Here is a 14,489-nt window from a genome sequence, read left to right as displayed (position 1 = left end):
AACAACTGTTTTCTATTGTTATTTCTACAGGAAGGCACTTTCTTGTGGCTTCATTTGTTCCTCAACAAGTAAAGGACAGTGCACCAGGACAGTGCCGTACTCGGGCCTCCATGAAATACATATCTTCTGATCTCTTCTCCTCTTTGCACCAACTGTTAGCTTGTTCACATTCTTGCATCAGCAACTTCGTCATTGCTAATTTCTGGCTCGGTTCTCTCTGCCAGTATAGCCTGATGAAGCAATGCAACCTTCAACAGTGTCCCGTCCCCGTCGGAGTGGACCGTGATCCCCTCCACGAGCTGTCGACCCGAGGAATGTACCTGTATGTCTCTTGCGGTCACATAAGACGAGGGAGATGATGAAATCGTTGAGATTCTATCAACATGGTCACCATTGCTGCCAAACATATCATCAGAGTTGTTGTAATAGAGTTGTTCAGCTGAATCTGCTCTTCGTGACCTGCAAAGTGTAGTTCAGATTCAAATACCCATCCGGCAGATTTTGGTAAATTTTCATTCTTCTTCTTGGTGGTGTGACCCATCTAGTCAAAGTTTAACTATTAAAAGTCGAAGTTTGATTCAAACTCTAAAAACATTTGTCTGAAATATGCGGTGCAGCGTGTCATTATTGGCAGAGATACAACAACCTTTCGAGTGGCAAATGCGCCGGATCATATTCCCGTTTAAAGAAAGCTGTAAACTTGGATCAGAAGGCGTTCGACTTACCGTCGTTTCCTGTAAACTATGCAGATAATAAAGATGTAGATTGCCACTAGAATCACAAGTAGAGCAATGAAGATGCCAATGAGAGGGAAATAGTCGATTGTATCTCGTCCCTCAACGCTTCTTATATCTGGTTCTGAAACAGAAATGCAAGAACAGCATATCATTCATCTAGATAACATTGATGTCTTTCAGACATTATAGGCAGACTGTGGTAAAAACACCAACGAGATGTTGCCAATCTCTAGAATGGTCTCAAACGATTGTATCAGGATACAAATTATGATGATGATTAGTCAAAGCAAATTGCTTCTTACAAAGTGGCGTACACTAACTTGCTGATGAAATCATACCATGCAGCTATGGTAGACCTATCACAGACAGTGGTTGATACTGTCTGAAGTTAATATATACACATACCACTCGTCAAGTTTGGCGGGTGGTCTGCCGGTGATTTCGGGTCTTCAGCCGGTTTTGACGCATCAGCATGAGGCGTATAGTATGCCTTATCTAGGATAAGAAGAAAAAAGGTATTTATTGACAATCAAGAGTAGCTTTTCTACAATCGCAACTAGTCACGTTAGAGGAGAATATCTTGAATAGTTCACTTACGATATTGGCAAATATAAGGTTTTTTCTCTGTACAATTTGCGTTGGTCCAGATATATCCTTTTGACGTATTTTCCCGTAGCAAGAGGCATGACTTGGCCTGGACTTTTGGGTAGCCGGCCAGCCAGTTGGTGTAAAGCATGTGCTCTGGAAATATAGTGACGATAAAGAATGGGGAATCAGCATTTAATGACGATGGTTGGTCCGAAACGCCTAAATCATAGCTGCCTGCGGTAAATCGGTATAAGATGCAAAGAAGCCAGTTCGCGTACCATAACCGTGCCATGTCCATTCCTTATTAGTTGCCCCAATCCAGAAGCGCCTTTTCTTCCTCTGTAACGCCATAGCAAACATTTCAATATTTAAAGCCGAACTGTCTATTTTTGCAAGGTCCCATACAGAACCCAGGTTGGTACACCTTGTATGCGCTTCAAACCACGTGCTGTCATCATCGAAGAGTTGAAGGATTCCATTAGCTGAAGGAAAGAAAGGGAATAACTGTCATGAAACTGTCATGCATTGAAGGTAAATAAAAGATTGGAAACGACATAGCGACGAACTTGACTTTTACCTTTGTTTTGGCAAACGTATCCATAGCCGTCCTTGCTGTGACACGTGGCATTGATCCATCCGTTGATCTCAGTGTCGTATACAGCACAATTGTATTCGTCTGAGAACTCGTTATGAGTCCAGTTCAGAAAGGTACCTAAACGATAATATTCTCATGAATGGATTCAAGCACATATCACGGCGATAAGGAAGATTTTGTTTAAAACACTTTTTATTTGTTTCCATCGACCTGATCAAAAACGTACGGTGGCTGGGAAAGGACATCACATGATTTTTTCTCAACATGAACAATTTTTTTTCAGGATCGAGTTATTTATCTCGAGCGATCGAGATAATGAGTTGCAATGAATTAGACGTCAGTATCAATGATTACTTGTATCCCTGCTTATCCATATGTCTTACCATCATTCTCCCCCGTGTAGTAAACATCAACGGCCTTCCTGCCGCCGCAGGTTACCTTGGAGTCGCCCATACATGGTAGGGTACACCGGCCTTTTGGGTATTCATCTCTGTCGATCCCCTTGTCACGACACCAGCACTGACTCCCCTACAATCATATGAAAGCAAAGATATCATTTGTTGGAAACAAATAACATAATGAAGTCGGTGGAACCTCGAGGATATGGTGAAAATTGCGGGCCTATACTGAGCTATACCAACTGCTGAAATCTTTGGGAGGGTGCCGGGCGATTTCCAAAAGTTTGACTAACCTGAACGAAGGCAAACCTTGCTGGACTACAGACTCTAACACATGCCTCTGGTATCTTGCTATACATCTTGGTATCATTGGCCGAGGCTGCCTTCTCCATCTCATAACAGCCTTTCTTTTTAATTACGGGGGTATCTGAAATAAATCATCAGGCCGCTTTTATTGTAATGTTAGAATATTCGAGGTTTGGGGATTGTAACCGAAAAGGACTTCTTATGATACGAAATTACTGAGAATTGGATGGTAAATTGATTTTGATGATAAAGTTACTGTCCAATATGTTTTCTAAGGACATTCTTTGCTACAATATATGTTACTTACCTGTAGCAACCCACATCCATGGGGTATAGTAAGATGTCCCGCCCAACCACAATTCCTCAGGCTCAAAGTACGGTAGTATCTTATTGGTGAGGAATCTTTCGGTCAAGTCATCAGGCGAACTAGCCAGTTGACCGCCTTTTTTCGAACAATCCAACATTGCCTCGTCCCAGATTCTTGCCGTCTCATAATACTCGTAACATATTTCATCACGTTCAAATGCGTCGTAGCAGCCTAATGGGAGGAAAGAGGAGTGTTATAGGAGATAGTTACATCTTTCAGTTTCAGTGCTTCGTCAAAGCATTGGCTCTGTCTCTTCCTCAGACGGCAGGTCCGTATGAAACCAGACTTCACCATTGAATCTAGTGTTTGGTGCATGTGGCGACGATGATGAAGTTGCCTTTGTCAGAACAAGACAGCCAGTCATCTGATATATACATATCTATATCGAAGTTCCTCACCTTGATTTGCTGAAGGATTTGTTGTTATAGAAGTTCTGGTCGTTTTGACAGCAAGAACATTAGTGAGCACTGTTGGAGATTCCACTGGAGAGGTTGGCGTTGCGTCATCAGCCAAGGGCGTTTCTTCGTCATCGTCATCCGGAGAGTATGTGTCTTTCCCTGTATAAAGTATAGACGCAGCTGACGTGAAACACTTGGCAAAGATGACGACGACGCCATCTGATCAACGTTGAATAATGACACACTTCGGAAGTACAGAATGTTGTGTTTCAAATATGTTAGTTATCAGAACGTTCTTCAAGCTTTGTTTTAACCTATTGAGAAAAAGGGAACTGGTTTGTTGCAGACACGACGAAAGACTATCGCGTTACATAATCTAATCTAGCATCATCAATATTAGTATGAGAAATACAAAAATTACTCACAGAATTGACAGAAGTACGGTTTCTGCTCATTACAAGCTGCACTTTCCCAGTAGAATTGGTTTTTGCCTTGTTGCCTCAATAGAAGGCATTGTTGCGGCCCTTTCGGATGGCCATCTAGCCAGTTGCTGTAGATCATAGGTTCTGGATGTGAAAGATCATGAACGAAATACATGTAGTAGCTTAAGGATCAAGTAATGACAAATTAAAAGCAATATAGAAGTAAGATAGATTTGTATGTTCTCCGGTATTTAATAGTGATGATTAAAGTTAGACACATGTAAAGCTAATCCATCTCACCATAGCCATGCCACGTCCATTCCGCATCCGTGGCCCCGATCCAAAAACGTCTTTTCTTTAAAGAAACTGTTTTCTTCTTGATCTCGTGATTTAAAGCTGCACTGTCAATCTGGGCGAGGTCCCACCCAGATCCAAGACCTGAACATTTAGACCGACTCTCGAACCATGTGCTATCAATGTCGTAAACCTCTAAATCGCCACTGCCTTGAAACAAAGAAGATATCTAGAATGGATCATCTTGAGAAGTTTGGCCCATGTATAGCAATAAAGGCAGCGAATAACTTTGCACTTTGCATAACAAACTTGGCAGTAGCTTCTTCCCGGCTTTCTAGCAACGGCATTGGGGCCCGGGCACTGGGGTTGACTACGGGGCTCGAGACACTGGATAGTTTGTATTTAGTAACACCTCGTCTACGAAGATAGCTGGTGAATACATCTTTTGAAACAATTCTTAAACATACTTCGCTATAACCATCTGTTTATCGAACTATATAAAGGTGCTAATCCCTTAGGTATGCCTACTACAGGCAAAGCGCCAACGTTCAGTCACCTTTCACTTCTCATGTTATGTTATTTTTGAAATACAAGTAGAATAATGGTCCGAAACGTACCTTTGTTTTGGCAGATGTAGCCATTCCCTCGGCTGTAACATGGCACCTTCATCCAACTGTCACTAACTATGTCATACGCAGCACAGTTGTTCTCATGCGAAAATGCTTGATTTGTCCAGTTGAAGTAAGTACCTTGAAATGTACAGCGTTGGAGAGTGAATATGTTGCTTTGTTAAGTAATAACTGTCACCCTGGCACCTCGTTACCGTGTTGTCCAAGCACCCCAATTGAAAAAGAAGAGATTATCATTTCCACTTCACAAAACCTCTTTGTGCTGATATACTTGCCTTGTTTCTCTTGAGTATAGTAAACATCAGCCGCTTCTTTCCCTCCGCACATCAGATGGTCGTCACCACTACATGGTATCGTACATCTCCCTCTTTGATACTCATCTCTATTGATGTCCGTATCACGGCACCAACATTGAGTTCCCTTCAGAACAACAACGAAAGAAAAATGGACCAAGATGTAATCGTTCTTTCGAATACGGGAATCGATGTTTTAATTACATTGTGCCAGCTTACATAGGTGAGGAATCTGCAAGCACTACTCCCAAGAAATTTGAAAGGAGAAATCATCAATGTAACAGTGTTCTGTTGGGACGACATATTTCGGATATTTGCCGGGACATCATCGGATGTGTCTCCCTCTTACCTGAACTATGGCTAACATTGATCCTCCACATCTGCGGATACATTCTTCCGGGATCATGTTCGTGTTATTAAACGCTTTGGTAGGATTTGGTATCTCAAAACAACCTCTCTTTTTCAGCAGCTCTTCTCCTACGAAGTTAAACAATGAGTTGGAAAATGAAAGACACAACAAAAGAGTCTGGTTGACCGAGTGACAAAACAATTTCTCGGACAGGCGTGAATAATGCTAATGAAACAGATGATCAAGTGCGCCGGAAGTTTTTAGATACGTATATTGCTCTGACTTTTCGTACAACATGTCCCAGCTGGTCTTGCTCAGTCTCCCTAAGGAATGGCATTTGCTACTAATGTCTTTAACATTCTGATAACGCTGTTTATATTCAAGGTATATTTAATTAAGATATTGTACGTGAAGCACCCGGGTATCAACCTCCTACCTGATGACACCCATGTCCATGAAGTGAAGTAAGATGTACCGCCAAGCCAGAGTTCATGTCGCTCAGACTTCGATATAATCTCGCTTGTAAGGTATATTTCGGTATGTTGATCAGGGGCCATGGCTAGGCGGCCCCCTCTCCTGGCACACTCGACCAAGGCCAAGTCCCACGCCTTCGCCGATCGAGAATACTCGTAACAATATGAATCGAACTCATTTTTACACGATGCTGAAAAAAAATCCGACAAGGTAATAATATGGTGAATGAAAACGCTTTCACAAACTTCTGTCATATAGGTCGAGATATCGTACCTGATCATAAAAAGTCGCTCAATTCAAATGTAATTAGGCCATGCTCCTCTTTTTTTCCATTGCATATTTTCAGAAACAGATTGCGAGCTATCTGTTTCTGTTATTTTTATGCTATTGATAACTGAACTAATTTATTGATTGATTAGCAGCATGCCGCCTACACACAGCCATTCTTATTACGATCTTTCCGATTAGACGAGGCTGCTATGTTGCACCTTGGGAGAAGTTACGTCATATTTCAAGTTAGAAAATGAGTGATGGATCATCGAACTAGTGACTTGAAAACGGGGAACTGAGGGATCCGTCCCCGACGAATCCGTAGAATCCTACGGCTGTCGTTCGAAAACATGTACATGTTGCCTATCAACAGATCAGAACTTCAATCTGGTCTTAACTTGGACCTTGCGCTAATAATAGGAATATTATATCTGAATTATATTCCTTCTGCACAGTACATAAGCACTGTATACTACTTAAAATTGCTTAACTATTCTCAAATAATATGAAATAATAGACATACCTTTCACCTGAACCAGCCGCAGGAGCATCACTAATAATCCCGAGAAAGGAACTCTCAACATATTTTACCGGTCATCATAACATCCTTCGTAATCAACTAGATGGGTCCTCTCATTTGAATCCTTTGAAACGGGCCTTGACGTACAATGCGCTGCTCATTTAGTTTTTTCTTAAAGGAGGGTCATAAATTGCAGGCAAAATCACAGAAGAGATAAAGACGTGTGAGGATGAAACTGACCGCCAGTGCTCGGAGTCACCAGCCCCTTCGGAGTCAGCAACAACAGCTGGTTTTATATGTCGATTCGTACCAAATATAGGAAATGGTGTAAATACAAAAAAACCCGACACAAAGCCTTTATCGAAAGACACACCATTCAGTCAAGACACGTATAGATACATGTACAGTGCCTGGTGAGGAACTATCCTCCTGATTATTTTGCAATTTCATCCTCAGTAGAATACATGCATCTTCAGTTGATCCGTGAAATACAATCTCCTCTTCGTTTAGTCCTTTCAGAATTGCTGAAAAAGCACTAACTGGTAGATCCGAAGCACGTTTGCTAGTTTCTGTAGGAAGAAACTCCCCGTGTGCAAGGCCCGTGTGCGTATATTCATTGATGGGAGCAGCTTATGTAATCTCAATTAATTACCTCTCTGCATGGTCTTTGGCAATAGGCCTGATGCTTCCCTCGCTTAAGAGACTGAAGCATGCAGTACCTTACATAAACAGCCTTAGGGAGCCACTAGTTAGATATACAGCTGAAGGTTAAATATTTGAGCGAACGCTCCACACTGGCTATAACGCTACAACATTTATGTAACAAAAAACACTGAAATGACTACATTGGCTAAGAAGCTATATTTATGTAACCCAACCGCTGACATCCCCACGAAATACCTTAGTCTCCCCCAACAAGTGCACGAACACTAGTCCGGCGAACTTCTGTCACTCCGTGAAAACTCGAAGTTACAAATCTTTATCTATAGTCCTTCGAAGGATAATTTATAAGGGTAAAATGCGTGTTTTAATTTGTACGGTAAAAATCAAAGGTTTTATTCATCACAGTCATTTTGCAAGTCAAATGTTGTTGTATGTTGTCGGAGTTCGGAAAGTCAATGAATCCGTACCGGTATTTAGAATGCATGTATTGAAATCAGTCCACAAATACACTATCTTACATTTGAAGGAATATCATAAATAGGATTTGAGATTCCCCCAACACCTCCACCGAGTTGATCCGCACTCACATACAAATCAGGTGTATCGTCTGCCAGATACTCGTCATCGCTTCGTCGCATATCGTTGGCCGGTGACCTCGATCCTTTTATCGTCATTACAACATAGTTGGAAGGATGGTCCGAACCTTCTACCCTGTATCTTGGTACTCCACCTGGAGCGGGTTGTTGAATGGTAAGCGGAGGCCCCGTTGTATTGAAAGATTTATTGGCCGGGTTGTCGTATAGGCTCGACGCTAAATCATCTTGGGTCCCATAGATGTTTACAGCAAGATTCTCATCCGTGTCAACGGCATTATCGGAACTCTTATAGAGAGGATTCTGGGAGAAATGGACTGATTTCTCTTTGCTAGGTTTTGAACCATTTGGTGTCTGTGACCTGAAAGAAGATAACATCTTGCTGTACACTGCATATGACCTTTATGTTCTTCTAAAGTGTTCAAGTTGACCAAAAGCACTTGCGAAAGACCACTTAACACTATATAATCGAAAGAAGAAAATAATTTGCACGAAAGATGGACTTCTCGTCGTGCTCATAAACAATCAAAAGCTTTATCACCAAGAGGGAAGTAGTGGGAAAGAAGATTAGGCCTATGCTCACCTCCTTCTTCTTACAACGTAAACTACCACGATGACGAGAACAATGGCAACCAGTGAGATGACGATCACCACCACGATCAATGTCATGGGGAATGGTCCCCCTTTGTCTTCCTGCCTCCCAGTGTTTGCGTGGGAAGCATCTACTGAAACGAAAACCAACGAAGATCTATTTTGCTATAAATAATTGGCAAGCACTCAACTAACTCAATTTGCAAGTTGTTTGTGTGTGAAGTTAGATGTTTGAAATTTACGTCAGGGCTCAGCGTAGTGGACGACAGCTATATAGAAGAAGCGACACCTCCTACTGCTATTGGATCCTTGCCTGACTACAGACCTTACCAAGGAAGAGCGTTGTCAACTTGGCTATCAACAAGGTACTGACCTGTTGTGGTTTGCTCTGGCTCTGATGTTTTATCTGTCTTCACAATGGGCGATAAGTCACTCGAGTTCGGTGTACCACCGCTTGTCGTTTCCACTTCCTTAATGGTAGATGTCTCGGCGTCGGTGGTTGTCGATTGTGTTGAAGTTAATGAGGGTGTGGTTTTGTACTTATCTGAAATGAAAGCTGTCTGTTATACATTTCTGCTGACATCAATGTCAATTCCATTATTTGCAAGAAATATATGTCCGTATATACATGTATATAATATCAAGAAAGAATAAACACTTGTCCTTATGAATCATTGATGATATATACACATACAAATGTATATATCTCGATTGTCTTAACCGAAAATGGTATAAGTTAAAGATCATCTGGGATTGTAATCTTTAGCTACCAATGGCGTTGGCGCTGAAAAGCATCACAACGACACAAAAACTATACTTTCAATTAAAAATAAAATATCTTAAGAAAGATGGATCTCTGCGTATACTTACAATATTGACAGATGTATGGTTTCGTTGCGTTACAGTCCGCATTTTCCCAGGAAAAGGGGCTCGAGAACACTTCCCCAACACGACCCTTCACCATTAGGCACGACCTCTGTTCGCCGCGTGGATAGCCATCAAACCACTTGCTGTAGATCACGGGCACTGAAATTGAACCTGCAATTTATGTATGCAGTCTATTTGTTTTATGCCATGCAAGGAGTCTCTTATTCTTTTCTTGGTTTAAATTCCCTAGTAAATGAGTTTCTAGAGACATCCCACTACATTTATTTGCTGATACAATACGGCTTATGATAACGCTTTGCATATAGACAATGCAACGATCAGCAATGCTTGCTTTACTGGTTGTTTTCTAACGACATACCCCGATAACCTTCTCCTCTACATCTTTCTCCAGATTAGATGCTTTGGTCTTGGAGTGACAAACAATGCATGATCATGATATAGGGTTGTCCCTTTTACAGATAAAGTAAAGTGAAAGTGAACCATTCAGGTTTAAAATCCCACCTTGACTCGGTATCCACTTCCACTCCCGATTAGTCGCCCCAATCCAAAAGCGTTTGTTCGTCCTCAGCATTACTTTCTTGGCTATATCTTCACTTAAAGCTGCACTGTCGATTTTTGCGAGATCTGAACCTGGGCCCTTCTTGGCACATGTTTCCCGTGCTTCAAACCAGGTCTTGCTGTCATCGTAAACCTCAATGTGCAACAAGCCTTTGTCCTGGCAAGCGTACCCATACCCATTCCGGCTATTACACGTGGCATTCACCCATCCTCTACTGTCTTTATCGTAAGCAACACAGTTGAATCCGTCTATAAACGAGGTCTTTGTCCAGTTAAAGTAGGTCCCTGAATGAAAAGGAACACAAAAATCTCTACATTTTGTCAATTGTTTTGGACAAGCGATATTTTGCTACGGCTCAAAACAAGAAAAAAAATTTGGATAAATGTGACTAGAAGGATAAGAAGTTAGCATCGGATGGAAGGAATAGATAGATAAAAGGTAGATTGCATAGCCAAGTCTGTAGGCCTACGTTCCGTCAAAGATGTTGCGATTCTTAAGTGGTTATTAGCTAACCTTCGTTTGCCCGTGTGTGGTAAACATTGATAGCGGACTCTCCACCGCAACTCAGCTGGATGTCTCCGCCACAGGGAGTGGAGCATTTGCCATCGGGGTAGGAACCGACTGTCTCCCTACACCAGCAGCGCGACCCCTAGGAAGAAGAGAGACGAAAAGATGAATGAGGGTTCGAGCCTCAATCTACTGAACCAGTGAAGTCAGACTGATGAAGAATACCCTGTGCCTAGGTGCCTCAGTGTGCTATTAATCTTCAAAGTTATGACTGTTTGTAAGATTGATTGACAAATCCATATGGTGTCTTCCTTTTGAGTTTAGCTGAATCCTTCGGGATTTCGTTTTGATAGGGCTGAAACTCACCTGCACAATTGCGAACCTGGATGCAAGGCACTTCTGAACACACTTCTCCGGAATGATCTGATCTATCGTGAAGTCTTCTGTGCCAAGATCACCACTAGCTATCTCATAGCAGCCGGTCATACTGAGAAGTGGTTTCCCTGAGAAGAATGGTATTCAGACAATACATATGTGAAGCAACACATCAGAATGTTTGTATGTAGTGCGATTGCCGTCTTCGTTATATGGCAAGGCTTTGCCAGGCTGGACGAGTAACAAAAAGGAATGACGGGTATTGATTTTCTATTAAAATAGTAAAAAATGGGAGAACTGCCTCTCATTAGTTTTTCAGCTCACCTGTTCTAACCCACTTCCATGGACTATAGTGTTCAACGGCTCCGAGCCACACCTCTGCTTTCTTTCCAAATTCGCTCCATATGATATTGTGGGTGATGTAGTTGTGTGTGGCACTATCCGGGATGGTCACCAACCTGCCGCCCTTACTCATACAGTCTACCCAGGCATGGTTCCAGGTCTGACCTTGCCCCGAGCCAGAATGATCATAGCAGTACTCGCCAAACTCATACTTGGGCGTCACGCATCCTGGTAAATGAGAATGGTTTCTATCAACGGGAGACATGGACATCACCAAGAGCAAATAATTAAAGGGAACTGAAACCGCCAAGCCAGTTCGTTTGACCTCGTTTTCATTTCCCGCGTATCGGGTGATCAGAACGAGGCATGAATGAAACATGGCGCCTAGCTGTCAATCATTGAGTGACGTCACTACTATGGAATTTACTACGAAAACTCATGAATGAAAGATCGCATGACTCACGTGATTCTCACATGATTCTCAATAATAAGAAATTGAACTGCGCATGCTCGGGCACTGGGGGCGGAGCTACAAATCTGAACTCGGATAGGAAGTTGGAAGTTTGACTTTCTCGGGCGGTGAAAGTCGAAAAGTTGAATAACGCTCGGCGGTTCCAGTTCCCTTTAATAACCGGGGTGAGTTCCTCTTACGTTCATGTATAGGTGACGAACACCAAATAGCTCTCCAGTGGGATAATCATCAAAAACATGATTCGGGATCGGGTACTTATAGTTCGGAGGAATCAACTTTACTTTTTACTCTCTCAGCTCACGACACACCCTTTAATCATAAATGTACGCTATAGCCTTTTGTTGTCTCTGAGCATTTTATCAATTTACATAATGGTCCTTGGGCTTTTGAAAACTCGTTAAAGGTTAAAACACAAATATCACCCAATTAAGGTTTTTCGGTAACAAATGTCGGAAAAGCTCAAAGGGTTGTTTAGATTTAAGAGGTTTTTTTTCATTCGCTGAAAAACCTCGACGGACTGAATATTTGTTTGTCGAAAACCACGTAGAGGTTTTTAAAATCTCAAAAATGTTTAATTCGAAGTATGCCTTATCTTGTCAAACCATTGATCTCGTCATCATGAAATATATGTCGAGGGCAAACGAGTGGTCTGCTGACCTGTGGAATATAACAATGCATTGATGGTCTGGTCAGAGTCTTTCAAGTGCAGAAATGGCCGATAGAACAATCATTTTGTGATACAACTAATTAAAACTTCTTCAATAACCGGCAGGATTATGTTGTCATGTTACTATGCCTTCTGCAACTCAAGAATGTGATGGTAACACAATATTACCCATACCAAAGACAGATTACTTCAAAGTAATGTTACCCATACTAATATTGCCCATTGAAGTCATTTTCAGACTTGATGGACTATCAGAGATACACTTACTGTTGACAAGATCTTGGCTTTGAACGAGATCTTGCGTCAAGCCCAGAATCCACAATATCCAAATCGAAATCGTGTTAAAATAATTCATGTTTGAAATCAACTGACCTCAGTGTTAGAGTTGAAGTTAATTAGTGCTCAGTCATTTCCCTTACCAACTGTATTGAGGCTTAAATGAATTTGAAAAAATAGTTCAGCCACGATAACCAATGCATTAAGATCATCATGACTAACACTGTCCTATTTTGATAAAGATACCCCTCCGATTGGAATGGGCCAAGAACTTTAGCCTTGAGAGGCTATAAACCATAAGAAGAAATACAATATTTAAATCACTACTTATTTATTCAAATTACTACTCGTAAGCCAATGGAAACTAGTGCTGCAATTACGAAGAAACAAAATCATATGTTTTTTCATAGTCCATCCTCAGTCTACTAGCTTTGCGGTGTCGACATGATGAACGGGCGGAACGTCATAAATTGATTCCTTCACGTCGTTTTGCACATTACAAGCACCACCAATGCCTTGTATGTTGTCGTCGCTGCGGATAGTATTCAAAGATGGCGATAGTTCATCTTCTTTCATACGGATTTCGCCCACTTCTGATGAGATTACGGAGTCCTCTGAAGGGCACCGCTCGCTCCCCTCGCGCACAGTTTGAGAAGAGGGGTCGACGAAAACTGGTGATGAGAATATCTTCGTTGGAGGATCTGCTGTGTTCTTTCTATTCCACTTGGACGTATAGTGAACTGACGGTTCATCTTTTAGGCGCTTCGCCCGGTTCTCCCGTCGCCTGAAAATGAGAAAATATGTTTTAAATTGCTGACCTCGAAAGATTAGTGTACCAAAAATTAACTTCTTTAAGTATATCTTGGCATCTGTACTAAATGTATGATAGTATCGACAACACCGCACACACTTTCACCAAGTTATTTGCTTTAACTACCTCTCCAGACTTCTTTTTCTTTGCGTTCGCTCTGTCTCACCACACTCGGCTCACCTTCGCTTCTTGATAACTATTCCCGCGCATATTCCTATGGCAATGAGCGCCAATAGCAGAATGACGCCGAACACTTCCCATGGTTTGTATTCGATTCCCTCTGCCTCGGGAGCAGTTGAGTTGGTGGATGTGATCGGGGTGTCCGTAGGCGAATATGATTGTTCTGTGGTAGTGGTTGAATGGACAGAGACTGGTCTTGTTAGATCATCAGATGTCGATGATGAAAAGGTGGTTGAAGAACTGTTGGGAAATTCTGCAATGTGAGAAATTAAACAGCATTACTGATACGTGTCGTTGGTGACACGTCGAGAAAGTGATTTGGCTGGTTCACTTGAACTAGCTCTTACCGACCGGGTGTTAGTGAAAAAGCAATGGGTTTTGATATGGTTTATTCCAGGACACTGACCCGCCACATCTGCTTCTATCAGAATAGGTTTGGTTTCGATTCTGCAAAATGGATTATTTTACTTACGGGTTGGTATCTTCGTTGTTTCTGCCTTGGCGTAGAAGACACACAGAACGTAAACAAGAATTGATTTAATAGAATGTCTCAGGACAGCCATTATAGTCATGAGCTATTATGTTAGCATGTATCGCAATTAAACATGCATTGATTGACATATTTTCTTAGTCCGTGTAAACTTTTCTGATCTGGAACACTGACCAATACCACTCACCAAGTTCTTGAGTCCACAACACACATCTGTGACCGAATTGAGTCACTTATCTATTCGGGGTTAGACTTGCCCCAAAATTCAATATCAATAATTCAAAACTGCTAGCATTATTCTTGATAAACTTGGTACTAGGGATCGGTGCAATAAAATGAATAAGGTTTCCATTCGTAATCTCCAGGTGATGAGCTGTTCGGAAATAGGGTCAGAGTTTTTAAATAATGAGCATTCCTTTCGCACAGGCCTTAATC

General features: G+C 41.7%; 3 protein-coding genes across 4 annotated transcripts; all 3 read right to left on the bottom strand.

Annotated features, from left to right (window-relative positions):
* On the bottom strand, positions 1 to 1,676 carry LOC135483948 (macrophage mannose receptor 1-like). The gene is made up of 5 exons (XM_064765022.1): positions 1,604 to 1,676; positions 1,335 to 1,478; positions 1,143 to 1,232; positions 726 to 858; positions 1 to 459 (listed from the first exon to the last, which is right to left on the bottom strand). Exons 1-5 carry the CDS (start codon positions 1,674 to 1,676, stop codon positions 165 to 167), a joined length of 735 nt encoding a protein of 244 aa, XP_064621092.1. The 3' UTR covers positions 1 to 164.
* Positions 1,677 to 7,486: 5,810 nt separating this feature from the next.
* On the bottom strand, positions 7,487 to 12,795 carry LOC135483519 (uncharacterized). Of its 2 annotated transcripts, none has more exons than XM_064764481.1 (9): positions 12,565 to 12,795; positions 11,141 to 11,386; positions 10,808 to 10,944; positions 10,448 to 10,583; positions 9,877 to 10,218; positions 9,358 to 9,513; positions 8,861 to 9,031; positions 8,480 to 8,621; positions 7,487 to 8,257 (listed from the first exon to the last, which is right to left on the bottom strand). In XM_064764481.1, exons 1-9 carry the CDS (start codon positions 12,650 to 12,652, stop codon positions 7,813 to 7,815), a joined length of 1,863 nt encoding a protein of 620 aa, XP_064620551.1. In that variant the 5' UTR covers positions 12,653 to 12,795; the 3' UTR covers positions 7,487 to 7,812. The 2 variants fall into 2 exon arrangements, with proteins under 2 accessions (XP_064620551.1, XP_064620553.1); XM_064764483.1 differs by having other exon boundaries at positions 8,480 to 8,618.
* Positions 12,796 to 12,887: 92 nt separating this feature from the next.
* Positions 12,888 to 14,254, bottom strand: LOC135483518 (uncharacterized). The gene is made up of 3 exons (XM_064764480.1): positions 14,037 to 14,254; positions 13,565 to 13,817; positions 12,888 to 13,357 (listed from the first exon to the last, which is right to left on the bottom strand). Exons 1-3 carry the CDS (start codon positions 14,134 to 14,136, stop codon positions 12,991 to 12,993), a joined length of 720 nt encoding a protein of 239 aa, XP_064620550.1. The 5' UTR covers positions 14,137 to 14,254; the 3' UTR covers positions 12,888 to 12,990.
* Between the last annotated feature and the right edge of the window lie 235 nt (positions 14,255 to 14,489).

This window comes from Lineus longissimus, chromosome 2 (assembly GCF_910592395.1).
Source record: "Lineus longissimus chromosome 2, tnLinLong1.2, whole genome shotgun sequence".
NCBI classification, from domain to species: domain Eukaryota; kingdom Metazoa; phylum Nemertea; class Pilidiophora; order Heteronemertea; family Lineidae; genus Lineus; species Lineus longissimus.
Note: the sequence above shows the minus strand (reverse complement) of the source record. Positions and strands in the feature narration are given on the sequence as shown.

Coding starts and splice junctions, on each gene's coding strand:
- LOC135483948 (XM_064765022.1), bottom strand. CDS start 1,676: ATGGCGTTACAGAGGAAGAAAAGGCGCTTCTGGATTGGGGCAACTAAT. Junction 1,479..1,603: donor ATGGACATGGCACGGTTATG/GTACGCGAACTG, acceptor CTATATTTCCAG/AGCACATGCTTTACACCAAC. Junction 859..1,142: donor CCCGCCAAACTTGACGAGTG/GTATGTGTATAT, acceptor TTTCTGTTTCAG/AACCAGATATAAGAAGCGTT.
- LOC135483519 (XM_064764481.1), bottom strand. CDS start 12,652: ATGAATTATTTTAACACGATTTCGATTTGGATATTGTGGATTCTGGGC. Junction 10,945..11,140: donor ATGGAAGTGGGTTAGAACAG/GTGAGCTGAAAA, acceptor CATTCTTCTCAG/GGAAACCACTTCTCAGTATG. Junction 8,622..8,860: donor GCCAGAGCAAACCACAACAG/GTCAGTACCTTG, acceptor TTTTCGTTTCAG/TAGATGCTTCCCACGCAAAC.
- LOC135483518 (XM_064764480.1), bottom strand. CDS start 14,136: ATGACTATAATGGCTGTCCTGAGACATTCTATTAAATCAATTCTTGTT. Junction 13,818..14,036: donor AACAACGAAGATACCAACCC/GTAAGTAAAATA, acceptor CTCACATTGCAG/AATTTCCCAACAGTTCTTCA. Junction 13,358..13,564: donor ATAGTTATCAAGAAGCGAAG/GTGAGCCGAGTG, acceptor TCTCATTTTCAG/GCGACGGGAGAACCGGGCGA.